This window comes from Ammospiza nelsoni, chromosome 1 (genome assembly GCF_027579445.1).
Source record: "Ammospiza nelsoni isolate bAmmNel1 chromosome 1, bAmmNel1.pri, whole genome shotgun sequence".
Classification (NCBI taxonomy): Eukaryota; Metazoa; Chordata; class Aves; order Passeriformes; family Passerellidae; genus Ammospiza; species Ammospiza nelsoni.
The window spans coordinates 20,987,112-21,014,620 of record NC_080633.1 but is presented as its reverse complement, the minus strand read 5'-3'; the positions used below and the strand labels follow the sequence as shown (position 1 = coordinate 21,014,620).

Here is a 27,509-nt window from a genome sequence, read left to right as displayed (position 1 = left end):
AGAGTAATTTTGTTTTCTGTTGTAATAAAATTCTCCCAATCTAAATATGTCAAAACTCAAAAACTAAACCGATGTAGGATGACCTGTTTATCAGGTTTTGCATAACCACCTTAACTTGAATGTTAAAAATTGTTAAAACTTGTACTAGGAAAAAAGAGAAGGCTTAACAAGAGTTCAGCTCTCGAGTTTTGATGAGTGTTTTCTCTTGCTGTGGACTTCCAGTGTCTCTCTGTGTCTCTGTTACCCAGGTCTGACTCGCACACTGAGTTCAGCTCTCTGGTTTGGCCTCAACAGTTTGAATTTCAACAGTGGATGGCAATGGGTTGGTGGTGCTCCTTTCAGGTACTTAAACTGGGTTCCAGGTAAGTTTAAATGCTTTGCTACCCAGTTCAAAAGGCAAAAACTTGGTCATTGTGTAGCAAATATCTTTTCTAGCACTCTATTCTCCTGCAATTATTGGACTTGTTTTGATGCTGAAAGATTCTGGTTGTGATTATAAACACTATGAGTAATGGCCCTTATTCTAGGGATATGGCCCAGGCTTAATTTATTATTCATAAGGGAAATGGTAGGCTAAAATCCATAGGAAAGTTTTAAGTCATTTGTTGACACTTCATTTGCTTATTTTCCTGATTTATTTTATTTTTGAATGCAGAAGAAACCAAGTGCTGTAGAAACCTTAATTTGTGAAATTAGGATGATCAATGGTGAGGCGGTTATGTTTGTTTATTCCTTTTCTTCAAATTCCTTTCCAGTTTGTTTTTGTTCAATTTTTTTTTTATTTGCTTCAAGAATAGCTTTTCATTTTCATTTAGGATTAACCTACCCTCAACAGTAACACATATCAAGCTGAACATTTGAGGCTAGACTATTTTCACAGAAGCCCAGCTACTCCACAGCTGTAGCTGCAGTGTTGAGCTCTGGTGCCATCATCAGAAAGTTTCTGTGCCATCTGTGCACGTGGTGAAGGGCTGCATCTCTGGTTGACTATTCAGAGTGCCTATGTAATAGCGTTTTTTTGCAGGACCCTTGCCTTGTTCCTTTGCACCGGCTATTCAGGGATCTTTTGGAGACTAATTTAAAGTAGGTGTCTGAAGTTCTGCAGTGTAAATGCTCTTTATCTTCACTGAGCATTTAATCATCAGTAACTAAAAGTGCATGCTCCAGTATACCACCCTGGGCCTTCCTTGGGTAGATAAGGCCAAAAGCACATTTTAGGTGGACAAACTTCTTGAGCAGGCAAGCTCTGAAGAGTGAATTGAACTACTTTACAAATAGCTCTCCAGTGGAGTGAGCACACAGGCAAAGAGATGAACTGCAAGTGGCTGTGGAGGTATTTACAGGTCTGTCATCTGAGTGCACTGATGAGAATCCGCATGTAAGGAGGACGGGGGAAACAGAGTTGTGAGATGGAGCCAAAGCAGCAAGAGGGGCTGTTCATGGTTGTTAAAACTGCAGACAACTCTCAGTTGTACTGTAAAGAATGAAATAGTTAAAATGGGGTTTGATGTAACAGAAATGGACTCCATTTATCCTTAACTCCTTACAGTCCCTAATTTCATTCAAAGGTAATACTCTACTCTTATGTCCATATAACATATCTTATATTTGTGCTATCTCCTTCATGACTTTATGTTGGCTCTGCCTCCCTGTCTCATCCCCATTACACTGAATACTTAAGAACTTTTTCTTAAGTATTTTCACTAACACATTTTAAGGGAATTTGTGGAAACTTCAGATTTTTCTATCGCACTAGCCCTAAAGTAATAGACAAAAAATTGAACTGTTATCAGTGTTTAAACAAAACTAATTTTGCTTAGACATTTTGAGGATCTAGCTGCTGATAGCTGTACTTCTTTATGCAATAAAACAATTTAAAATTGTATTTTTGAAGTAAGCATATTTATTTCTCCTATGGGAAGAAGATAGAACATGACTGCGAATATAAGACTATATTTAATCTAAAGTAATGAAGTCATAATGAAATAAGAAAATTTCAGTGAAAGATCTTGGACTTTAAAAGTATTGTTTGGTTGTGTTTATTCTGTGTAGCACCAATGCTTGTTATGCAGAATAGTGGCGTATGGTCAGAAATTAAAGAAAAAACAAGCTAAGTTTAATAACAATATGTCAGATCTTGAAAAGTTCACCTGGTTCATTGCTGAAATTTATTTTGTTCTACAGCTTCTACTTTTCTTCTAGGTGTTTTTGTTAGTATCAATGCTAACCAACTATACCAAAAATATATCAATATCCTGATATTGTCATGTTGTTTAGACAAATGAAGTTCACATCAGCAAAATAATTGCTTATTATTTTTCTTATACTGAGTACAGAATTCGGCTAACTTATGGAACAGGTTTTTTTTACCTGAAGACAGTCCTCTGGAGCTTAGACATTCTCTATCTAGAAAAGGAAAAAAATCCCGAAGAAAATAAACATATACACTGTAACACCTTCTACCAGGACTTTGAACATTTAAGGGGCTGTTAAATTATGAATTTGCAACTTGTGGCTGCTGTGGACAAATTTTCTCTTAAGGGAATGAACTTCCCCCTTCAGGCTAAAGGACTGCCATGTACCACAATGGTCTGTGTGTTAATGCGTTTTATGGTTGAAGTATGGACCAGAAGGGAATGTGAGAGTTGGGAGGATAACCATGTTGTGCTTATACTCTGTTGTTGATGGGAATTGTGGGGGTAGTTTTTTGTTTTGTTTGTTTGTTTTGTTTTTAAGGTCATCCTTCTCCAGAACCTGGGAAAATCTGTGGTGCATTGAATCCTGGCAAGGGTGCTAAGTGGGAGAACTGGGAATGTGATAAGAAACTTGGCTATATTTGTAAACGAGGAAATGCCACTCTAGAATCTTTCATTATTCCTAGAGGTAGGTTTGGTAATAAACCCTCAACAAATTCTTTGTGACCAATGTTTTCTACCTGCAACTGGAATAGATGTTATTGCATGTAGTAAAATCGAGCAAAGGACTCTGTAGACTGTGGTTTGACCAAGATTACCTCTAAAAGTAAACAGTGTGTACTTCCTTTTTGTTCTGGTCTCCCTGTTTCCTGTGTAATAATCTTCAATCGTCTTGAGAACTCCACAATTTTGCAATCTTGAACTCTTTTCCAAAACCAAGCAGAACTGATTCTGATGATAATAAAAAATGAATTCAATGTTTTTAAAATAATGTAATTGTCTGAAAACTCACGTACACAATGAAAATAATCCACTTCTTCCTGGAATTTTCACTACTTATGGGTTGGTGCAAGTCAGTAGTGGAGTAGAAGACTGTTTTTAAATTCTTTCGAATTAGATATTTTTAATGTATCTACATGTCTTATAAATATAGAGAACTTTATATAGAAATATAAAAATATTCATTTGTATACATATAAAAGCATATACAATTCTTTAAGAAATTATTTAAAATATGTATATATATACACTTTTTCAGAAGAAATGTAACGCTGAAACTTACCTCACGTACTTAAGAAAGACAGAAGAGTGATAGGACTTATTTTGACCTCTTTCCTCATTTTCTCTCTGTGTACTATAAATATCTTTAACTTACTCCTTTGTTTCATCACTCCTTCTTTCTGTTCTTTCCAAGTTCCTTTCTTTTTCCAGGTCATATCTCTATCTCTTAAATCCACTGATATTATTTTGTATAGGTTTTGGAAGCAGAAGGCTGAACTGGAATTACATTTCCAGTTCATTTATTAATATGCATCACTACTTGCAAAAAAGATGGTTTGGAAAATCAGTGTTTGATATTTGGCTTAAAGAACAGTTAATGTTTTTTAATATTTTTTTTGCTTTTGCCAATATGGAATCAGTCCTGTTAAAAACACTTAGGACAGAGAATTCTGCCTCATTATTTTTTGCTTTGTTGCAAAGAGAAAAAACCACAAGAATTAGTTGGTGTCTCACTAATTAGATATTGAAATACATATTAATTCATTAATTCAATTGATGATTTGGTATTGAAATCAAGTACATTCATTACTTTAGCAGAGAAAGACTTCAATGCATGTTAAAATTGTTTCCTAATTTAAGATGTAAAGTTTCGTTAGTATTTGTATACAGGTGATACCCAAATAGTTTCATTTATAGAGGTTGTTTTAGGTTGTTTAACTGGCTACTGCACACCTTTTCAGGTTTCATACACCAGTTCTGAAACACTGATGCCTGTAAATATAATACCAGTTTAAGACTGGCTGCTATTTTATTTATATTTATATTCAGGGGTTTTGTTTTGGAGGGAGATGTGTGTCTAATGGTCATTACTCTCTTTTGCATTCAGCTTTTGTTCCTAACCCCCACCTCCACCCTTCAGTTTACCAGCAATTTGAAGGAGGAGAAAAATGTTTTCAATTAAACATAAATTGCTGAGTAAACATTATGACAGATAAACCAGAGATCAGCAATAGTTCAATTAATACAATATTTTCCAAAATGTCCCATGGGGGGAAGTAATAAAAGGAGTAAATATGGAATCATGCAAGGTGCCCTCAGCTTCTAAAGGTGTAAAGGAAAACTCATGGCAGATTATGTTTTCCTGAGTTAAGAAATAAATTAATTGCAAATTTATACATGCACTTAGTTGTTCACTTGACATTAAACACAAAGAAAAGCCTTTGAAATTTTAACCCTGGAAGTTATAATTGTCATCTCTAACAAGGCAGTATGGGGGACAGAGGAACGTTTACAACAGAATTTAATCATGCTTGTGTTCAAAACAAAGTCGGGAAAAATCTTTACAGAATATTTGTTTTCATTACAGATGGATTTTCATAAAGCAAACACCTGCAGGATTGTTTTGGTTTTGTTTTTTTGCTTCTTGTAACAAAATATTTTTTCCAGCAGGGGGCCACATCATGTTGTGCATCAAAGTGTCTTCGGGCCGCAGAGCGTTTGTTCTGTAACCCAGCAAAGTATATTAATAGAAATGTATTTATTTCAAATTCAAAATGCTGAAAGGAAAGGCTGTCTATTTATCAATCACTCCACAAAGTGACTGCCAACATAGATTTCATCCCAAGCCAACAAATTGTGGTGATCCTAAAGCACTGTTCACAAATGTTTCTTTAAATATTTCGTTAGAAGAAATAAATGCTCCTACTGTTATTGCTGAGATGCTGTGCATCTGTCTTATCAGACCACATAGGATGGGTTTAAGAGAAAAATTTGAATTTCAGAATCATGAGACTGACTTTAGCTAGTGCTTTCAGCCTTTTAGACACACAAATCAAGCACTGTGAGAGTTCTCAGAGTTCAGAAAGTCAAGCTTACAAGAAAGTCAGCTTCACAAGAGTATTTGCTCTATATTTGAGGAATAACTATTGTACAGTTGCAGGCCAATACATTTATCAGCTTGATATTTGGAATAATATTGTTTGAATGTTAATGTAATATTATCTTTTACCTTTTATTCATGATCATTTGCATTGCTTCTTTTGTTTAAGTGAAATGATGTCCAGGGAGCAGTACTTGTTTCCATTAGGATGAAAAAGTGAACTGGATGGCTTTGAGTTGTCTAGTAGTCTCTTTAAAAGTAGAATGGGGAAGTACAGAGTTAATTTTTGCTGAGTAGCTGAAATGAAGAACTGAAGAGTTTCTTGTACTAAGAAATCCCCAGCAATGTAATTCAATAAGACTTACACCACAGAAACTGGACCATGAATATTTTTTTTCTTTTTTGTGGCCTGCAACAAGTTCCCTCTTGTTACTGGATCTACAAACAAAAGTTTTGCTGTTCTGCCATAGCTGCTTTAGTGTTTAGTGGGTGATATTGTCGCAGTCTGCATCCAACTGAAAAAGAGATGCTCATGGACTCACTGAGACATAAATACCTTTGTGACTCTCTCTGGCTATGTCTGACCTGCTGATTTCTGTTCTATGCAGTGTTTGTGGTTTGCAGGAGGGTATGTTGAGTGTTCTCTGATTTATGGCAAAGCAAAGTTCAATGCATATGCTCAGAGCTGAGACCTGATATAAAATGGATTAGGCGGCTGTCTGAAGCATCAGACAAATTTCTACAACAGCATTTGTCACCTCTGTGCTCGCTCATTTCTCCCAACATCACCACCTACATTCAATTTGTTTTCCTGGGGTTCCCCCACCCTCTATTTCACCCTTTCCTCTCCTTTGGCAGACTTGAGAACTTTCTGACCAAGCATTTCCCCTTGTCCTGGGGAAAAAAGTAGTTTTACTCGAACTTTGTGAGAACATGCTGGCACATTTTAGTTGCAGGTCTGAAAGAGCAGGTACTGTTTATAACAGAAATGTGTGCTTGTGTGTTATGACACTAAGTATCTATTAATCATCAGTATCATCCAGCTGAAACAGGATATGTGCCTGCAACAAGGGCTTGATGGGTCATGAATTTGGGTGCCTATTTAAACATTTCTACAGGATACATCACACTGTTAAACAAACACATTGCTCCTTCTTCTGATATATATCAAGTTTTTTTGCCAGCAGAATTTCTGAAAACCTGCTGTCCTTGTTCTACTCTATATATTGGTGTTTGCTAAACCCATCTGCTGATTATAAATAAAGAGCTGCAAGAATCATAATTTGTTTCTACAACAGCAATACTCTGTTTGTTACATGTTCAGGTGGCACTCCTTCTGAGTTTGAATTGTTTGCTGAGCAGTAATGTGTTTGTTGGCAATACCCTGGTGCTCTTCTACTGAGCTTCTGAAAGCAAGTTTTAAGCATAAATTGTTTACTTTGACAGCGTAATTTTCTCAGTTAAGCTTCTGAAAAGGATTCTTAAATGCAGTAGTCTTATTTGGATTCTCTTAGGATTATGTATAATCAGTTATTTCTTTCAGTAGTCTAGCAGATGGGCTCATCCATAAAGTGCCTAAGATTTTTGAAAAATAATTACTCTCAATATGTATTGTAATGTCAGGTTCTTAACAGATGAGCATGGGGGTTAAAGAGAAGTGCTGACATCAGTGTAGAAAAAATATAAAGCACCGTTCTGCAGACCTTACATTTTAGTATGCATATATGCATTCATAGAAAAGACAAAACTGTCTTTAATTGTCTTTTCTCAAATTGCAAGCACTTGTTTGCAACTGTAGTATTCTTTAAGTGTGTAAGTTTCAACTTTCAAATATTCATGCAGATTTTTAACACTGTATATATTTTTCAAGTCTGCAGTTCTTTGTGAAGAAAATATATAATGAATTTTTTTTGTTAAATATTTTCTGATCTGATGTTTAGTCTTTAGTTGAGAACATAATTCTGAAACTCTTCACGGCAATTTTTCTTTTCAGAGACTAATGTGCCTATTAGGTGTCCTCACCAATGGATGTCATATGCTGGTCACTGTTACATAATTCATAGGGACCCCAAAATATGGAAAGATGCCTTAACATCTTGCAGGAAAGAGGATGGAGATCTGGCAAGCATCCATAATGTTGAAGAATACAGCTTTGTTATTTCTCAGCTTGGGTACCGTGAGTACTTTTTCACAATAACATGTATCTATATATACTGAGTAAAGAAGGTGTTTTGAATATGTGTTAATTGTTAATAAAATGAGGAGACTGTTTAAAAATACTAATTGTCCTGATCACAGGGTGCAGAAGGAGTTAAATTTTATATTTAAAAAATCAGAGGATAGGATATACACAGAATAGGATATAATAATATCCTATAATTGTCCTGACTACAGAGTACAAAAGGACTTCAGTTTTAATCTAAAAAATCAGAGAAAACAAGAACACAGAATAGGAGCACAAAACCAAACAAGATTTACTACTACAAAAAAGCTGTGGTCAGTGATGCAAATTGCATTATCTTCAAACTGCTGTTTCTTAGGGTCTGCTTCTCCTTCCTTTCTCCTTCTATATAGGTTAAAGCAATTTAAAACTTTTTCATAAGATAAAAGGATTTTACAATCAATGTTCAAAAATAAATGGGGGGGAAGTGAGGCCTGCTGGTCCAAGACAGTTTGGGAAGATCTGTGTCCTTATTAACACTGCCACTCCTTAATCTTTCAAGTCATGCTGGTTGTGTTTCTCCTGAAACACAAGTCCATCTGTCCCAGTACATGGATTCAGATCCATATCTGAATACAAATCAAATGTGTCCCATATCAAATACGGTATTTATGTGCTTGGTTTGTGAGCACATATTTGAGCTGTTGCAAGGCAAGTCAGTCTGCAGGTGCAAGATGTGTTCATTAGGAGAATGCAGCCATGCTGACTCTGAGGCAATTTCATGGTTGCTATTGCTTTGCATGAACCTGCTCTTGCACAAAGGAACACTTTACTGCTTTTGGATACAAGAAGCAGGTTCACACCTACATGTGCTTCTTGGCAGTGTCTGATCCTACGTGTGCTTTCAGTGCCAGGTAAAGATGAGTTAGTTTATCCTTCATTCAAAGTGTAGCCATCTGCTTTGAGCTGCAGCATAGCAACAGTCCTGGAGTGGAAATCCCAAAGCAGCTGATATGATTTACTTTTGTATCTTAGCTACCCTCACGACAACTTGTGCTTATCTTCACATTCCTGAAAGAGTGACTTGGTCTCTCATGAAACTTTTACTCTTTTAAAAGATATTCTTAGGAAAGGTGGGACCTCTTGATGAGATATCAGGGCATTTGATAGAAGTTAGATTCTAAAGAAAACTAGTTGTATTTTCACGTTACATATACAAAGTAGGTTATTTCATAGTTTGATACCTCCTCCAAAGACCTTTCCTGAACTGACTGCTATTCTGTTTCTGTAAAACTGAGTGTTTTTGAAAGGCAAATAATCATGAAGGAAACCAGGCTTCTCACAAATGACACACTAGCAGCAACAGACTATTTTGAAAGTGTTCTTTTCAGAGGAGTAAAATTGTAACAACTAGAGAAGCCTTTTACGACAATTTATGACTGTGTCAGATTACCCTTGTTCACCACTGAGAGAACACCATGTATTGCAATGCCTAGAAAAATCTTGTCTGCATCAGAGCACTGCTGTACAGAAAGAACAAAAGTCTATCTTTGTGCCAAACAATTCACAGTCCCATGATAAAACAAAGGAAGAAGGGGTACAGTGAGGTGAATATTGTCATGGTAGCTGAGCTTTTGTTGGCATCACCCACAAAGGAGAACTTTAGAGAGGAACATGAAGAATAAAGAAGTGCATTCTGGATGTTTACACGGAAGTCCAGCATGTGACATGGCACAAGTGTGGCCCAGAGCATGACTGAGAATGGGAAGCAGCTTTACAAACTGCTGGAAAAAAACCTCTCTTGGTATTTAGTCATACAGCTGTAGAGATGATTGCAAAAAAGAAGTGAGGAAAAAGATGTTATGTAGGAAGAGACTCCGTAGATTTACATGGCTTATTTAGATGGCTTTGATGTAGTTATTTTGTTGAAGAATGTTGTGTATTGCTCATATTACATGGTGTGAGCCCACCACTGTAGGAGCCCTGAGCATGGACAATGCCTCTGCTGTGCTAAATGCTCAGTGAACACAGACTGAAAGATTTTAAGAGGTAACTGAACAAAAATAAATTAAAGATCATGGATGGCAGTGAGCAAGGAGGGAATGAGAGCATGATGGGCAGTAGAATTGGATCAGCTTTCAATGTGTTAGCAGAAGCATTTCCACAAGGATACTGAACCATAATTTTGGGAGATTTCTGAACACAAAATTTGGTCTGCAAGAAAGGGTAAAGGAGTGTGTCTGAAAATGGAGCCTGAGAATTTGAAGTCTTAGGGGTGGAGAGATGGTAAGAAATTATGGATGAGCTATGAGGTCTGATCACACTTAGGTGTAATAAAGGCAAGAGAGTTAAAGGAGGGAAGGAGAAAGGGAAGAGAACTGACTCTCTCTGTCATTCAAGTGACTGGCTGGGAGGGTGATATTTGCAGTATCTCAGTGGGCCAGAATGGGAAACCTCTCAGAAATAGATAGTGTGAAGTAAATTCCTTGGCCAATCCTGCAGTTTCCTTCAAGCCAAAAGCCAACAGCTGACTCCTTTAACTTTAAAGTGAAAAAAAATCCAACAACCACATTAATTTCACTTTACTCTGAAATTAAATAAAATATAGGAACACATATAATGGAAAAACTTGCAAGTACTCTGGTTTTCAGCTCTAAAAGTCATCACTGGGTGTTTTAGCATTAGAAAATAGGACATTTCTTTCTTCACTATACTAAAAGTAGGAGGAAAAGGGGAGCTAATATCTTATTTAGGTGTTTATTCATATCTTGTTAAAATAGTTTTGAATCAGAAAAAAACATGAACCTTGTTGTGTTGCAAAATAATTCAGAAAAGGAGTATTTTGGTTGTTTTCTGTGCAATTGAACACCCTTATTTTATTGCCACTTTGGTGACTGGCCTGTCCTGATGACTGGAGTGGGTATATGAAAATCAGTCTGACCTCTATGAGTCTGAGAACCCTAATTTCCTGGCTGCCTTTTCAACTTCCTGAGAATAATTTTTTTTCTTTTCCACAAAGAAGAGATTTCACATTATGTGACAGGATTGTTAATTGTATGTTTCAGAGCCATCTGATGAGCTGTGGATCGGGTTGAATGACCTCAAGGTTCAGATGTATTTTGAATGGAGTGATGGAACACCTGTCACCTACACTAGGTGGCTTCATGGAGAACCCACCCACGCAAACAACAGGCAAGAGGACTGTGTTGTTATGAAGGGAAAGGTAAAGTCACATAGCTATTGAATAAATTGTCTTAAGATTTCCTTTATATTTTGAGTTTTTTCTATGCAAGAGTAAATAAAAAACAATTTTAAAAATGGGGATATTATTGCTTGAAGAAGCCGATTTTGGAGTCAGAAATTAATTTTTTGAGAAAGGGTCTCTGTTTGAGTTTTCCAGAAAATTTCACAGTCGTCCCTGAGAAGCAGAAAAGTAGTGGCAACTGCCCCTCAAGATCCATAGTTGTGAATTTCAGTTTGTGAATGTGGACTTTTTTTTAAAAGAATCTTATAAGTACACCAGGAAGCAGACAAACATGTAAATGTGTTTCTTCAGGAAGCTAAAAAGACACTTTGGATATGTTTGGCTTTTTTTATGTTTTGACTGAATATGGGATTCACCTTAAAAAATTGCACTAGCAAATTTTTATTGTTGCTAGAGAGAAGTAATCTCTTCAGAGGAAAATAAAAATCTTAATTTTATTTTTCTAGGCAAAGTTATAAATCTTGGATCTAGGTGGTTTAATTGCTATGCTGTAGCTACACTGCCCATGAAGAGCTGTGAGAAAAGTAGTAAAGTACTTAGCAGTGGCATTAGTGAAAGCCTTTCCTGAAGTGACTCTATACCTACAATTTAAAGGCTGCTTTGAAAGGGCTGTCTGCTGGAATCTAGCAATGATCAGTGACCTAGGAATATTACAGGAACAGAGATAATTCTGGGCATAAAAGTCAGTCTGTGTTGATGCTGTATTTTTCCTTTTTATGAGTTAAAAATATTAAACTTACCACTTCCTTTAGAGTTTGCCTATTTTATTAGGAGGGAAAAAAGCATGTACACATACCAAAGGTATTTTCTTATTTTGCAAAATTAACAATGCATAACTATAAGTTGACCTTCTCTGTTTGCTGATATTTACCTACCTAAGTATATTTATGTTTCCATTGCTGATGTTTTTTGGGTTGATCAGTCCTTGGTGGAAGCCATGTGAATCTATGACTTATTTTTATGGAGCAAAGCCTTGCCCTGTCTGTAACATCACCTTTTTCAAGGAGGTGTTTGGGTTTAGTTAATGAGAAAGTAAGAGAACGGAGATATAGTCACAAAAGGCAGCTCATAAGACATGGTAAGAAGTAGCTAGAAATTACTGCATGAATTTCCCACTGAAAACATAGTTATGGAAAGGCAGCAAGCGATCTTGCTGCAACTAGACACCTGTCACAGCATAGATTGCAGCATATGTCACAGTTGAGATGGCCATGACACACAGACTATCACATACAACATCAGAAGCTTCAACCCACAGGGTAACATCACACCTTATCAGAAGGCTTCAAGCATCTGCCCGTACAGAGTAACATCAGACCACATCAGAAGGCCTCAAGCATCTGCTCTTCTTGTTCTTTAGCCCTTTTATACCCTCATGTTCATGCAGTGCACCTGGGTGCCCTCTGTTCCCTTTGGTGGTTGGCAGTGCCCCTGGGCACTGCCTGTGCCATTGCTGTCAGTGCTGCTCACAGCTGTGCCCCTGGGGATGGGGCTCAGTGCCCTGGGCACTGCCTGTGCCATTGCTGTCAGTGCTGCTCACAGCTGTGCCCCTGGGGATGGGGCTCAGTGCCCTGGGCACTCCCTGTGCCATTGCTGTCAGTGCTGCTCACAGCTGTGCCCCTGGGGATGGGGCTCAGTGCCCTGGGCACTCCCTGTGCCATTGCTGTCAGTGCTGCTCACAGCTGTGCCCACTGGGGATGGGGCTCAGTGCCCTGGGCACTCCCTGTGCAATTGCTGTCAGTGCTGCTCACAGCTGTGCCCCTGGGGATGGGGCTCCACTGCAGCCCCACTCCCAGTTCCCACAAACTCTGTGCCTACAGAGACCCACAGCTTCAGGGCAGGTTCTCCTGTGTTGAGGAAGTCTGAAGGTTTTGCAAAGCTAATTTCTGCCAGACTGGGAAGGTCAGGGATTTAGGTGATTATTTTGAAGGGTCTGCCTACCTTATTAGAAAGACATGGTAGGGAATGATGTGACAGCCACCAATGGACTTTCCTTGCAGTAAGCACAGGACAGACACAAGCACCAGGTGACATCCAAGGCTTTCTTGTTGTAAGCAGAAGTGTTGAGCTTTGGGAAAGTTTTTGCTGGAAGCAGGGTTTTTGAGTGTCTTGAGAACTTGGAATATTGTGGCACAAGTGTCTGTGTATTAACATGATGATTATTTTACATTTTTGGTGGAGAGGGGGGTTTGAAAGAATAAAACAAATTAAAAAACAAAAAAAAGAAATTGCCACCAACTGCTATGAAATTACAGTTGTAAAGGTGTAGTCTTAAGGTACAGGTGAATGTTGCACAAGTTTCCCTTTGTCTCCTAATATCTTAGTTCATCTGTTCAGCCAAAATGTACATAAAATATTTTGGGAACATGGTGTCATGTTCCTTACTTTCAGTACAACTCCCATTGAATGTCATTGTTTCTTCTGAGACCCCGCAGTATGAGGAATAAAAATATTAATTCTAACTTTGACAAAGAACTTTTCGCATCTTCAAAGTTTTGTGTAAGTATTAACTAAGGAATGCAGTCTTCTGGTGTTGTTTTTTTGCTGTTAGAGCTGAATTTCTCTAGGGATAGCTGATATCTCCCTTTCCTCCAACATAACTATTAAATCAGCAGTCTTTATAAAGATGGTATATTGCAGTCACTCTCAAGGGATTGCTTTTCAGAAGGGCAGATAATCAAAGAAAGTCTAAGTCAATGGTAAATCATCTCCAAAAGAACTGAGATAGGAATAAGATGTTGCAATTAAGTATTGAACTTAGGTGAAGGATTTTCTCCATTGAAAGCTAGCAAAAAATAATTAAATACTTAGAAGCATAAACCAGCTTTTTTTGAAGATTAAAGCCCAGTTCACTGAGGTTCTGTTTGTATGTTCAGGACGGATTTTGGGCAGACCATTCTTGTGAAAAGAAAATTGGCTACATCTGTAAAAGGAAACCTATGTCAGATGCTCCTACAGAAGAGGAAACTACTGACATGGGCTGCCAGAGAGTAAGTGAAGAAAAGCTGTCTGATCTGAATAGGCTGCTAAGAATGATAAAAAAGAGAAACTGTCACCTAGGTGGCAGAAAACCCATGAAAAATATGTTCTGTTTCATCATAATCAGAAGAGCTTGCCTTCTCATTTCTATGGCAGAATGACTAAATATGACTAAATCTAATATATGACTGTCATTTTGCTCTTAATACTCACTTCCTTTTTGCAGAACTTAAACCAAATCTCAAACCTGTTATCCCTGCAGTAGACCATTTATCCTTGATTGGCATTCAAGCTTCTCTAAAGAGTTTGCCTGTGCCATCAGCTGCATTTCAGCTCTGGCTACATTTTTCTACATAATTGTCCATAGCAGGAAGCGTGTCCCTGTCCCAATACTGTTCTCAGGGCTTTGCTGTGGACTCTGGCAGTTCTCTCTACTTTGAATAACTTATTACCACTAAATAAAATTAATCTATTGTGGTTCTTCTGAATTGTCAGCAGATCTATTTTTTACTTGCTTGCTTTCTAATGACATAACACCCAGTAATTACAAAAAAACTACTGAAATTTATTATGTCATAGGAAATCTTATTGAGTATTTGTTTTCCTTGAAGAAATTGCCTTTTCTTCCAAGTCTGCTTTACACAACTTCAGAAAAAGTCTTTGATGATTATTCCCAGTATTTTTAAAGAGTACCTGGAATCCTTACAAGTGTTGGAGGAAATAAAGAGTTCCTCATACTTATGGATATTACCATTGCCTACAGAACGAAGTGGATGCTTGTAGAGAGAAAAATTGAAAAAAATCTCTCAAAATTGTGAAATTAAAAACCATCAGAAGAATTTTTTTGTGAACTGTGGTTGATCACATCATCCTTCTCTGAGAGCATGTTCCTCAGTAAATGATATTTGAATGACAAAACTTTGGGAGTGAGTTTTAATGTTAGCTAAGAATTAACAAACTTGTTTGAGGTGTCATTCCCTTTCTGAAAATTCAAGCTGAAGTTCGCTTTTCAAGACTGTCCTTGTGATTTCATAATGCCTATGTGCTGGTTATAATCCTGTTCTGAGCACAAAAGGTGCACAGCAAAGCCTCTCATCCCTTTGTGAGTGGAATTCATTGATTGAAAATTAATTAGATATGAAAAATTGTTTTATAAAGCAAAATTCTAAGAAACTCTGATCCTGTCTGCTTCCACTCTGACTTTTTCAGTTACATTGTTCCTTTGACTAGTGGTTAGGTAATGGTGGTATAAATCAGTTCTCTGTTTTGTTGGTTCCCTTTCCCTTTCCTTTTCCCTTTCCCTTTGTGATCACTTCATATTTATTTTGACAGGGCTGGAAAAGACATGGTTTTTATTGTTACTTCATTGGAAACACATTTTTAACATTTCCTCAAGCAAATCAAACCTGTGGAAGGTATCAAGCTTTTTTAGCAACAGTTGAAGACAGGTATGTAAGTGTCTAATTGTCTGAGGGGGTCACATGAGGATTCAACTTCTAGCATCACCTGCATATCAGAATAAATATTGATTGGACAAACATCTACTTCAGAGGACAGCTATCTGTCAATACAGAACTTCTCACAGTTTTTACCTGTAAATTCAAATCCAAGAATCTGGTTTACAATGAAAGCAGGTCATGGCTGTGAAATCAGTATGATATAGATGGTTTTGTCAAACAAAAAGTAGAATTTTATCTTCTACTTCTTAATCGTGGTGGCTTACTTGAGTAAGGAGTACAGAATCAAATTTTGAGTATTAAATGAAGAGATATGGCTCTGAATTCGTTACAAAAGGTAGTACAAATGAGCAAGAGGATATAATTTTCAGCTATCTGGACTTTTAATTGAGGTACTTCCTAAAAATTAAGTGAGAAACCAAATGATGTAAAGCGCTTGGTACCTGAAAATCTGTCGCAATGCAGCCAAGGTTCAGTGAGTGCAGAATTTCTGGAGAAGTGGTGCACATTAGTTTATGTGAAATATAGGAAAAATAACAAGTTTAAGAAACAAAATATTTTTATTGCAGATGACTTGTTGCTTTACACAATCTCTTATTTGTTTCTATATAATCAAAATGGGTATATTCTACTGTGAAAGCCCCAGCTGTCACAAATGGTAGCTCTATAAACACAGCACTGCAGCTGCCATAAAAATGTTTTAACATTAATGTGGCCTTCTGACTACACCTTGTTAGGAGGAGACTTTTTTTATTTGCTCTGATTGCTTAAGAGCTGTTTGTTTAACCACCATAGTGAACGATGACAGGCTTTACCTCTACATAGGTTTCTTTGCTAAATATAACTTGTCTTGCCCAATCATTGGATCTAATTTACAGTGTTCCTTAGTTTTATGATTTAGTATCATACTACTTTAGCCTCTACTTTTTGTAACTTCAGTAATGTTGAGATTCCTTTTTCAGTTTTGGATTTGTCTGAAACAAGAAGTAATAAAATACAAGAGTACTAGAAACTCACTGAATAAATGGTATAAAACATAAGGCATGTCAGGTTTCTTCTTTACCATCAATTTCCTGTCAGTCCAAGATTAGGCCGTCTTATTCACTGAGAGATCTGTGAAAAAGCAAAATACTCTGATATCAAAGCTCATAAAATATCTATTATTTAATGGTTTTGTTATATTCTTTGCTAAAGAAAATCCTTTCAAGCTTTGCTTTCCAGAAGGTGCAGCTCCAATTCTGAGATAATAACAAACCTTTTGCAACTTTTAAAAAAGAAATTTAACAGTATTAATTTATTGATGGATTTCTTTTTAACAGATATGAACAAGCCTATCTGACCAGCCTGGTTGGGCTGAAAACAGAAAGATACTTTTGGATTGGACTTTCAGATGTAGAAGAAAAGGGAACGTTCAAGTGGTCTAATGGCGAATCTGTCTTATTTACACACTGGAATTCTGAAATGCCTGGTAGGTATGACTCTGTGCTCTTTAATTGGTCCAAGGCCCAAAATAAGTCAATCACTGCTTGAAGATTTTTCCTTAACTGTCTCTTGATGACATAATGGCCAATGGCTTTCAAATGCATCAGGCTGCTCTCCCCAAGAACCCAGCATGGCTGGAAAGTTCCTGCCTTGCGCTGAAATGAGTTTTTAGTATAAGTTTGGGAAGAAACTTTTCATTGAGATCAAGTTCCTGATTTACAACTGTTCTGGGAAGTCTGTGCGTGTATGGCTCTGGAGGAGCAATCTCTGCAGGCCCAGTGACCCTCCTTGCAAGTCCTGCCTGTTCGGCCATATCTCATTTCACACTTGTTCACTGCACGTTCTGAGTGTGTGGGATATCAGCATGCATCAAGCATCTCTGAGCCCTAGAGAAAATGGGATTGTAAGGCCAAAGAGGGCCAAAATATAACAATGGGAGGTCATTTAATCTGACACGATCACATCAGAAAGGGAATGGTTATTGGTTCAGTGTTCTGGAATGTTGCATATGCCTTTCAGGAAGTCCTCTGATTCTGTTTAATTTCAGTACCTAATCTAATTGCTGATTTGAATGTGTCAGATGAAGTGGCAAGGCTATGTAGGCTTATATATACCTAGTTAGTTCTTGAAAATTTTAAGTCAAAATAGAAAAAAATTGAGAAACTAGCTCTAACCACATTCAGTTTTAGGGAAGAATTTCTTGGATCTAAGGTTATGATCTAGCTAGAGTCAGCCACTGCAGGTGATTTGGTGTTAAGCATAATTCAGTATTTCAGCATGGATGAACTACAGATTTTTTTGCCTTTTTTTTGTCTTCATGAATTAAAATCATACAATCACAGAATGGTATCTAGTCCCCACCTACTGCCATAGACACCTTTCACTAGACCAGGTTGCTCAAATTCAAGTCCAATCTGAACTTGATATCTTTCATGAATGGGGCATACAACTTCTCCAGGGAACCTGTTGCACTTGCTCACTACTTTCATAATAAAAATAATTCATTCCTTATGCCCAATCTGAATCTACCGTCTTTAATTTTAGAATTATTGTCTCTTCTTCTGTCACTATAAAATCTGGTAAAAAGTCTTTCTTCACCTTATAAGCACTCTTTAGGTATTGAATAGTCAAGGTAATGTTTCCCTGGAGTCTTCTGTTCTCCAGGCTGAACAGCCCCACCCCTAAGCCTCTCTTTGTAGGAGAGATGTTCCAGCCTTCTGATCACTTTTGTGGTCCTCCCGGGGACCTGCTCTAAGATTAGAAATATTTTTGACTCTGTAAAATGACTTTATTTTTACCAGGATAGAATATGAAATTTTCTAACTTCTTATAACACCCTAAATGGCACTTTCGTGCATTCCTGTTTACAATCAGGAAGAAAGCCAGGCTGTGTTGCCATGAGGACTGGAATAGCAGGTGGATTATGGGATGTAATAAAATGTGAAGAAAAGGCAAAGTTCATATGCAAAGTGTGGGCAGAAGGAGTGACACTTCCACCTGTTCCCACAACAACTCCTATTCCCCGGTGCCCAGAAGGCTGGGACTCAAGCAATCGTATTAGCTTCTGTTTCAAAGTAAGTATGTTGGCTATTTCTGCATTAAGGTAGTTTCTGTTTGCTTCACCTACATGTGATTAGCTCAGTTTGCCAGAGTATAGTGCTAATAATGCCAAGGTTCCAGGTTTGATCCCATTATGGGCCAATCACTTGGGAGCTGGACTTGATAATCCCTGTGGGTCTCATACAACTCAGAATATTCTGCGATCCCAATAAAAATTGGCATATGTGTGTCCTATTGTTTCATACTCTTTTTTCCAGATTATATGTAGAAGTCTTCTTCCTTTCTACTGAAATGTTCATGGTTTTTTTTATTCTGTTAAAGACTAATCTACAGGTTTTGACCTTCTGTTCTTAAATTCCAGTTCTGGTAAGTTTGTGGTCTGGTGTTTTCTTGCAGTAGACACTCTTATCAGCAATGCAGTGTGCTAACTTGACTTAAAAAGCTCATTCCAAGCCTGTGTTTCACAGAGAGCACTCGTACTCAAAGTTTCTGTAACCCCCACAGAAGATAATTGTAAATCAACTGCTTTTGATTTGATTCCTTGATCTTGAGCTCTATGTGGTCTGTTTTTTTCTGATGTGACAATGGTCTCTGCAGCCTTTTTCCAGAGCAGAGCACAAGAAGACGTGGCTGGAATCGCAGACGTTTTGCCGCTCCATCGGGGGGGACCTGGCCTCCATTAACGGCAAGGAGGAGCAGTTTGTGATCTGGCGCTCCATCGCGTGAGTGTCCATGGGGACAGCGCCTCACTCGCCCCTGCCACCCCTGGCGCTTCCTGAAACAGTTCTCCTTAGCTGTTGTGGGGTTTGCTTCTGTGTGAGCCAGTCTGCAGTCCCTGTCCGTGTCAAACGCACAGCAAAAGCGTAGGGCTGATAAACAGTTGTATGACTAGCAGCAATAACCTCAAAAGGTAGTGCTGAAATGGCATTGGCCAGATGTCTAGTTAAGGCAGCACTTATCATCTGAAGTAAAGCTATTTACTGTGGAGTTGTTGATATTATAAAACCACTACAGATGCCAGTTATTTTCACGTAAGTAAACGAATATCCAGTTTAATAATTCTGGATAATATCTTGATTTTTGGTCACTTTTATGAACTCATAAAAAAGCAGAGGCAACTTCAGTTTAATTTTTTTTTTTTTTTTTTTTACATAAGGAAGGGTAAATAAGGTTAGTAAGTCCCTGAACTGCAAAAAAACAGGTGTGAGATTTCTAAATAAGATGAAAAGCTAACACTTGCAATACGACCAGAGCAAATCAGGCTCAAGGATCTTGTACATCTCTGGCTAACCAAGAAGCAAGACTGAAGTATCAAGGCCCTGCATAATGCTAGGACGATACTAAAATACCAGTTGTGTATTTACAGTAAGGAAGAAGTCGTAGATGCATCTTTGCCACAAATTAACTGAATATGTTCAGATTAATCAATAAAGTGTGTCTGCTTGCAGGCAAGGATTAGTTTAAGTTGATAGTTTTAAAATGTGATTCAACTGCAGAAAGTAACTCTCTGTTTGAAAGCTGTAAGTGCCTTTACAGAGAAAATGAGGAGTTGAGAAACGGAGCAACAGTAGCCAGTGAACCATTACACAAAGGCATTAAGCCACTTTATTTACAGGAGTTGTATCTGGTAATTTTCTTGATCTGTATTTTAGTCTGACTTAATGCTTAATGATAACAGCTAGAAGCAGCTGCATTTTAATTTATTTCCACCTTGGTTTTTATTTTTTTTTTAACAGCATTATGTTATCCTTAGAGAACTCTTAACTGTAGTAAATGGTAGATTGTTAAAAATATTGTGATGCCCTTACTAGTATTGGTACTTTTTTTTTTTTAGAAACAATGGCTATTACCACCAGAATTTCTGGATAGGTTTATATTACTTGAATCCTGATGATGGCTTTGCTTGGAGTGATGGATCTCCAGTGAGTAATTTAAATTTCCACAGCTGTTATTTTGCATTCCCTGTGCTTCTTATTTATGTGTAGTGTATGTGTTTCTGTGTATTTTTTATGCTTTATCATAACCCTCTGTATTGTGCACTCTTTAAGAAAGCTAATGAATAGCAATTTGATGGCTTGATATTTTTGGCTAAAACATACTGATTTTTGATAAGAAGATACATATTGAATCAACAAGGAAACTAAATACATGCAGACTAAAAGGATATTCTTATGAATGCATGGATTTTTTGTGTAAAATAGTCTTTCTTTAGTTGTTATTTTCTTTGCTCATTATCTGCAATGGCTTACATGCTATGGAGATGAAGACACTTTTTTAATGCCAGTTTGACTTACTGCACTTTAAACTAAGGTATAAAACTGTAGAAATGAAAGTGATTTTGGAGATGTAGGTGTACTTGATACAAGGTTGGTCAAGATATATTGATGGGGATTGTCAGTACAGAAACCTGGAACTGGATTTTATATAGGAAAATTAGAATAGAAGTAATACTTCTTTTGAGGCAAATGCCAACATTTTTATTGCATCCTAATAGCATCCTATTCTACTCATATTGTATTTTTAACTAGTTTAATATCAAGACGTAGCATGCCCCAACATTGTTATTAAACAATGTATTAAATGTATGTATTTTAAAGAATTTAGGTCCCATTAAAAATGTTTATATTCTTCCAAGTATGTACGAAAACAACTGTTACCTAAACTGCAATCCATTTGCCGTCTGAAAAGTTTGAAGTGTCAGCATTTGCACAGGAGGATCCTTGTTTCATCCTCAGTTTTTAACCTGACAATAGGAACAATTTGTAGGTCTGTGCTTTGATGCTGTCTCCTCCCTCTCTCCCTTACTTTATTTCCATATAACAGAATCTTCACAAAACTTCTTCTGTCATAGGTGAGGTATGAAAACTGGGGCTTTGGAGAACCAAATAATTATCAAGGAGTTGAACTTTGTACAGAGATCAGTGGTGAATCCAGCATGCTTTGGAATGACAGGCACTGTGATTATATGTATGGATGGATTTGTCAAATAAGAAAAGGTATTGCTCACTCCTGCGTATTAGTGTAATAAGATGTTCTTGGTTGACTTTTTCTTGTAAAAAACAAAAATTTTCAAAACCTCTTTATAATAATAGTTCCCTCCTCCACTTGCTTTAGGTGCTGTTTTGTTTGATAAGAGTGTGTAGTTTGAGGATGGAGCCTGGTTTCAAGATCCTTTATTTCTATATTCACATGTTGATTACTTGCTAAATTCTCATGAAATATGTGTTTGGATGCTTTTTATTTACTGAAGATATCAAGACAATATATATAATTTAGGGAGCACTTGAGTTTCACTAGCAGTGCATGTATTTGCATTTGAGCTTTTTAGAAATTGCAGCACATTTAAGTGATTTACTACATTCTTATAATGGGACAGAGAGCAGCAAAATAAAGATGTTACATTATATTATTGACAATAAATATCAGCTCTGCCTTTTATTGGTAAGATAATTTCTTAGGCATAGATTTTCTTAATAAACGTCATTACTACTGAGATTTTAGTAAAAAACTAATTGGTAAGCCTAAACAGACAGAGGTTTTCTGTATAATAAATTCATTTCCTGGGACACTAACGATGACGTCCAAGATCCCATCTCCATGATGCCATAGCAAAAAAAAAAGGGAATTTTTCCAGTGAGATTTTATCTGGGGAGATTTGTAAGATTAAGGTAGAAGTTACTCTCAACCAGAGAAAGGTGGAAAGAACCTCACCCTGTAGTAGTTAGGGCACTCCATCAGATGATAACTCAGCCTGCATTCCTGCTGCCTCTGGTTTAAGTCAGAATTCAAGTATTTGTGGCCAGGGGAAGAGAGAGAGATGGACATCCGGAACAATTGTCTCAATAGAGTTAATGCTTTGGGACATAGGGTTTACTGCTTTCAAAGAGTAAAAAATTACTTGATTCAAGTAAAGTTCAAGGTACTTATAATACTTTGCATGTAAGGAATATCCTCAGGGAACAAGACTACATATTTAAAATTGAATATTATATAAAAAATGAGAGGTTTAGATTATTTAGTTCCTTTTGCATTTTGTTTATTGTTAAATAAACAAAATTTATGTTAAATCCATTGCTAACTGCGAATATCAATATCAGTATTAAGACATGCCTGTCAGACACAGTAAATTGCTTCTCTTCAGACAGAAGGTATACAATCATAATAAATATTTTTTGTCACAGGGGCAAGTGTGAAGCCTGAACCAACAGAATCTCCTACACTGGGTAAGTGTTACTGCTATTGCTCTTTGTGTGTGTTTGCGTTCTAAAGCACTAAAATTTTACTAAGGAGGACTCTTGCATCTCAGGAGCAGAATAGTTAGCTTGGCAATTCTCTTACAGAATTCAAGACCACTGAGGATGGATGGATCATACATGAAGACAAACAGTACTATTTCAGCACAGAGACTGTCCCTATGGAGGAGGGTCGTGAGTTCTGCAAGAAGAACTTTGGAGACCTTTCTGTCATCGAGAGTGAAAGTGAAAGGAAGTTCCTCTGGCGATATGTAAGAAAAATCATTAATACTATGGAATAAAGCATCCAAAACAAGTGAGCATGGGCACAGATCCCTTTCACCATGGTGTTCTCCCTACAAGTTTTGATAGCGAAGTTGCGGTTACACTAAGCCAGATTGGTATGAAAAATAAACTAATGCTAACTTTTAAGGGATCTGTGGCTTCATTTTAGCAAAAAGTATTACACTGATGAGTTATGATTGTGTAGGATATCTTAAGTACTGTGGATCAAAGCATCAGCTGACTTACATGCAACACTCAGAACATTGGATTTAGATCTTACCTGTTTAGCTAAGCTATAGTCTACCTAGTGTCTTTTTGGTCCTCAAGTTTGCTCCTTTGCCTCCTTCTTCTGAGAATATAGTTATGGAGAGAGAAGAAACTGGAACATAGATTATGCCATGAGAAAGAGCTTTGAAATCCTATTTCCTATATAATTGTTTGTTTTTTATGCTGGCTGAGGTCAACTTATTTTTAATCAGCAATGTGCTTAAAAGTTATATTTGAACTGCATAGAACATTTCCTGAGCTGGCTGAAGAGTGACAGTGAGAGGACACAAGGACATGTATCAATTTATATCCAAAATGTAGGAAGGGGCTTGTCTTTGCAAGAAATTAGTCAGATAATGTCTGCTGCAGAGACTGTGCGATAGGTGCTGATTTCAGTGGCTTCCAAGTAAAATGTGAGAAGTGTTGATACAGTGACCACACCTTTTGGCCAATGGTGAAGTTTGACTGTGGGCTGTCAGCTGGGAGCTGCTTTAACTTAAATGTTGTGGCTAGAGAATATATCCAGTTCATATCCTTTGTCAGTTAGAGGTATTTTACTCATCAGTAGCATAATAGGTTTATATGACAATAGAGGGCATTTGTACAATTTTAATTTTTGCATTCTAGATGTTGAAAAATGGCAAAGAGGATGCATATTTCATTGGTTTACAACTGAGTATTGACCAGCGTACGAGGTAGGACATACCCAGTTTTGAGTCATAATTTAAAAATTATTGTATTCTCAAGTGGTTTAATTACCTCTCAATTTAGCTCTAGATATCCAGAAGAAATGCTGCATGTTTCCTAAATAGAATGTGCTCAAAGCTGGACAAAAAATTACACAGCAGCTAATGTATTTTGAATTTTTATTCAGGAAATCTACTTTCCTTTATTATGCGATTTACACTGAAAATATACGTAGATGTTCTAGCTGTAAATATATAAGACTTTTTGTGGGTAAAAATGCTCTTTTACCCCATCCTTAACTGTTGAGAATGGTTCCTAATAAAGGAACAAATGTAACCTATTTTCTTTTTCTAGAACAATGATAGCTGTTGCACTGTGAGGTCAGGCAGGTTTTCTTCAAGCCTCTCTGAATGCCAGCATGCACCACCATATTGATTTTGACATGTGATGTTTATTTAGGCCTGGATTCAGTTCAGTCTGCGTTTGAGGTGCCTGGATAGATGGCTAGTAGTTCTCAGTTCTCCTTATAGTCCACAATAACAATGAGGGACCTCCAGAGGACAATTAGGAAGTTAGGTGAGCCTCTGAAAATGAGGTGTTTCTGCCTTGTGGTTTCATAGGGATCCTAAGATGAATATACTTTTAAGTACCTTGTGCATGGGTCTGAAGGATGAACGTGGGCACATCTGTCACTTGCAGACCACTAGAAAGATGTATCCTAATAATTTTCCTGGTTATAATTTTGTTTTTCATTGCCTAATCTACATGGATGTTCATCTTTTCCAATGTTTGTATTTTATGTTGTATGTCTTTGAGCAGAGTAAGTTTAATGCAACTAGTAAAGAGGCAAAAAAACTCTGTACATTTTACTATGAGCACCTATATTAAGCATATTAAAAAGTTACTTTTTTAACACGGAAGAAGTTCTATTTTATGTTAAAGAAGCATTTTGTTGGATTGTTTTTCTTAAGCTGGATGGATGGCACTCCAGTGAATTATTTGGCATGGGCACCACATGAACCTAACTTTGCAAATAATGATGAAAACTGTGTTGTTATGTATAAGAATTTAGGTGAGTTTTGTATGTTTTTTCAGGAATTTCATTATTTGTGTGTTTGCGTCACAACTTTTTTCTTCTTTGAAGCATCCTTTCTTCCTGTTTTTTTTTTTTTTTGTTCCTCTTTTACAAAAAGTTATTTAAGTAGACCATAGTATTACTTACAGGACTTAATAATTTCATACTCTTGTGCTTACCTGAAGCCTAACAAGGGGAAGCTCTGATAGAGGTCTGTGGCCAGAGGTCTATGGTTGTGATTGCTGGTTTATATTTTTTATTAAAATTGACCTAATGTGTCACTGCGAAATTTCTAGTACCTGGTTCAACAAAGCTTTTAACTTTATGTAATTGCAGCTAAAAAGTGACATATTTTTCCTAGACACTGATATTGAATGATAATAAACTGAGAGACAGCTTTGATCTTATTTTCACCTAAAAGCACTGTATGTGAGAATGAGTGAAACAGATTTCATTAACCAACTTGAGATGTGGTGTCATACAGTTCTCCATTTATCTTACACCCAGGGTTTTGGAATGATATAAACTGTGGCTATCCAAATCCCTACATATGTGAAAGGCACAACAGTTCCATTAATTCAACTGTTCCTCCAACAACAATTCCAAGTCCAAGAGGATGTCGTCCAACCTGGCTTTCTTTTCGTAACAAGGTACCATAACAAACACAGTCTATGCTGGATGTTTGGCAAAGCATTAAATAGAAAACAAAGGAATTTTTAAATCATACTGTTTCTTATTAAAACAGACTGTTGTTATTTTTATGCGGAGAGCTATGACACATGCATGCTTTTCTTTGTTTGCCTATCCATTTTTTTTGGAAGAAGAGTTTTTTTCTGGTGCTTCTAATGAAGCAAGTTCAGCTGCAGTTGATGAAACATAATTCTCTAGTCAGCTCTTCAAGTGTTTTGATGCACATTTAGTCAGAATTCCTGAAGGACTGATGCCTTGATCTTGGTGTTTTTTAACCAAACTGTAATCCTTTTTACTGACTACATTTTGTCTTCCTTAGCTTTACTAACATGATATGTGTTGTAGAATAAAATTAATAATCAGGCAGACTAAGATCAGTCATGCATAACTTAGCAGTGTTAGCTGTCTATTGCAAAGTCAGGATTTGCTTAATTTCTAGGGATTTCAGATCAGATCTAGTTGCTGAGGAAAATGCTTTAGTGAGACTTCTAATTTTATATTGAACTAGGACCAACACAAAAGCTCATTGAAAGTTGAAGGTATTTTTTCAGATAAATGCATTATTTTACTGCCTTTTTTCATCCTGCTCTGTTTAAAACAGTGATTATCAATTGAGGGATTTTGGAGTGAAGATAATATATAGAGAATTTGTTCATATTTTAGTGTTACAAAATATTTGGATCTACAGAAGAGGACCGTGTTACTTGGCATGCTGCACGAACAGCTTGCATGAATTTAGGAGGAAACCTGGCCTCGATCCCTAATGAACAAGTGCAAGGTACTGTGCACAGTTTTGTAGCAGCTAGATGAGACGACATTTAATCCTTACAGGCTGGCTGGGGTTTTGTCTGAATATGAACAGATTTGAATAATAATTGCATATTTGATTTTTTTGTTCCAAAACATATAATTTTTAGAAATCTATAATGAAATCTTCACTTGAATCTACCAAATTTTAGTGTTGGCTCAGAGAGATATATATGTGTGTACTGTCCTGGCTGCCAAAGTAGTGTTTTTTTCTGCTTGCGTATGATGCCAGCTGGACCCTGCAATTTCCAACCAAACAATGCGTTTTCACTAGGTGGCATTAACTTGCTGCACGGCTTTCCTTTTAAATCAAGTAGAACACCTTTGGGATGAGAACCTGTTTGTGGGCATCTTGAAACAGGCTGAGTTCTCACACCCATACCCAGAGCTCTCCCCACAGAAGTGCCTCTCTTTTCTCTGGAGGAAATTGTTGCAATGAACCAAGAGCTGCATCCGTGCCTCAGGGAGATGAGAGGGGGAAAGCTACCCCATGCTTGAATAAACAAGGCGCACGCCCTAGCTAAATACAGGGGAAGACCTTGATAGATGTTAGACTGACTTTGATAGATAGACCCTTTTTTAGGCATACTGTTCTATCCTACATGTGAATGTGATGAAAAAAAATGCTGCAAAATATACTGTCTGTGAACTCAAGAGAGCACATTGAAAGCTTAACCATTTTAAAAGAATGCATTGAAATATGAGCAATTAAATAGTTTTAATTTAAACTGCTGATAAGAACTTAGCACTAATTATGTTTTCTACGTGTGAAGAGCTGAAGAATCAAAATTTCCTTTTTCAAACAGTTATATTCTTATTTTACATAATTTCTGCAGTGGTTAATTCATGCACAGGGTTTGAATTCTAGGTAAAAGATAAATGAGGTATGCATTAGCAAAAAACTATTCTCATTGCAGGAAGTGCAGGCATAAAGGCCTGAGTTCCTGTTACAGTTTTTGGCAGAACAGTAATGCTAATATTTGGCAAAAAATCTGCAGGTTTGATTCCTGGAGGAATAAACTGCATACATTTAAAAATGCTGAAGGAAGGTGAATGATTAATAGAGCAGGCAGAAATTATTCTCTTCTTTTTCAGAGGAAAAAACATTCATAACCATGACTGCAGTGGTTGGCAAAAGCTGTGGTATATTAATTTTATCACCACATTCAATGCATCATGGATTAGCAGATTGAATATAATTCATAATGTTCATGATGGATGGATATCAGCTGACCTAGCCTGCTCTGTTTGTGAGCTTGCCACTTTA

General features: G+C 36.9%; 1 protein-coding gene across 1 annotated transcript in view; it reads left to right on the top strand.

The window, feature by feature from the left end:
- LOC132076938 (macrophage mannose receptor 1-like) overlaps window positions 1-27,509 on the top strand; it is a 52,247-nt gene that overhangs the window by 12,072 nt on the left and 12,666 nt on the right. The window contains exons 5-21 of the mRNA XM_059478738.1: window positions 249-362; window positions 2,737-2,883; window positions 7,289-7,471; window positions 10,522-10,679; window positions 13,598-13,711; window positions 15,033-15,148; window positions 16,477-16,625; window positions 18,014-18,213; window positions 18,797-18,921; window positions 20,034-20,121; window positions 21,051-21,195; window positions 22,381-22,422; window positions 22,540-22,703; window positions 23,611-23,678; window positions 24,642-24,742; window positions 25,253-25,395; window positions 26,099-26,213. Coding sequence (XP_059334721.1) covers window positions 249-362; window positions 2,737-2,883; window positions 7,289-7,471; window positions 10,522-10,679; window positions 13,598-13,711; window positions 15,033-15,148; window positions 16,477-16,625; window positions 18,014-18,213; window positions 18,797-18,921; window positions 20,034-20,121; window positions 21,051-21,195; window positions 22,381-22,422; window positions 22,540-22,703; window positions 23,611-23,678; window positions 24,642-24,742; window positions 25,253-25,395; window positions 26,099-26,213 — 2,172 coding nt within the window. The remainder of the gene's footprint in view (window positions 1-248; window positions 363-2,736; window positions 2,884-7,288; window positions 7,472-10,521; window positions 10,680-13,597; window positions 13,712-15,032; window positions 15,149-16,476; window positions 16,626-18,013; window positions 18,214-18,796; window positions 18,922-20,033; window positions 20,122-21,050; window positions 21,196-22,380; window positions 22,423-22,539; window positions 22,704-23,610; window positions 23,679-24,641; window positions 24,743-25,252; window positions 25,396-26,098; window positions 26,214-27,509) is intronic.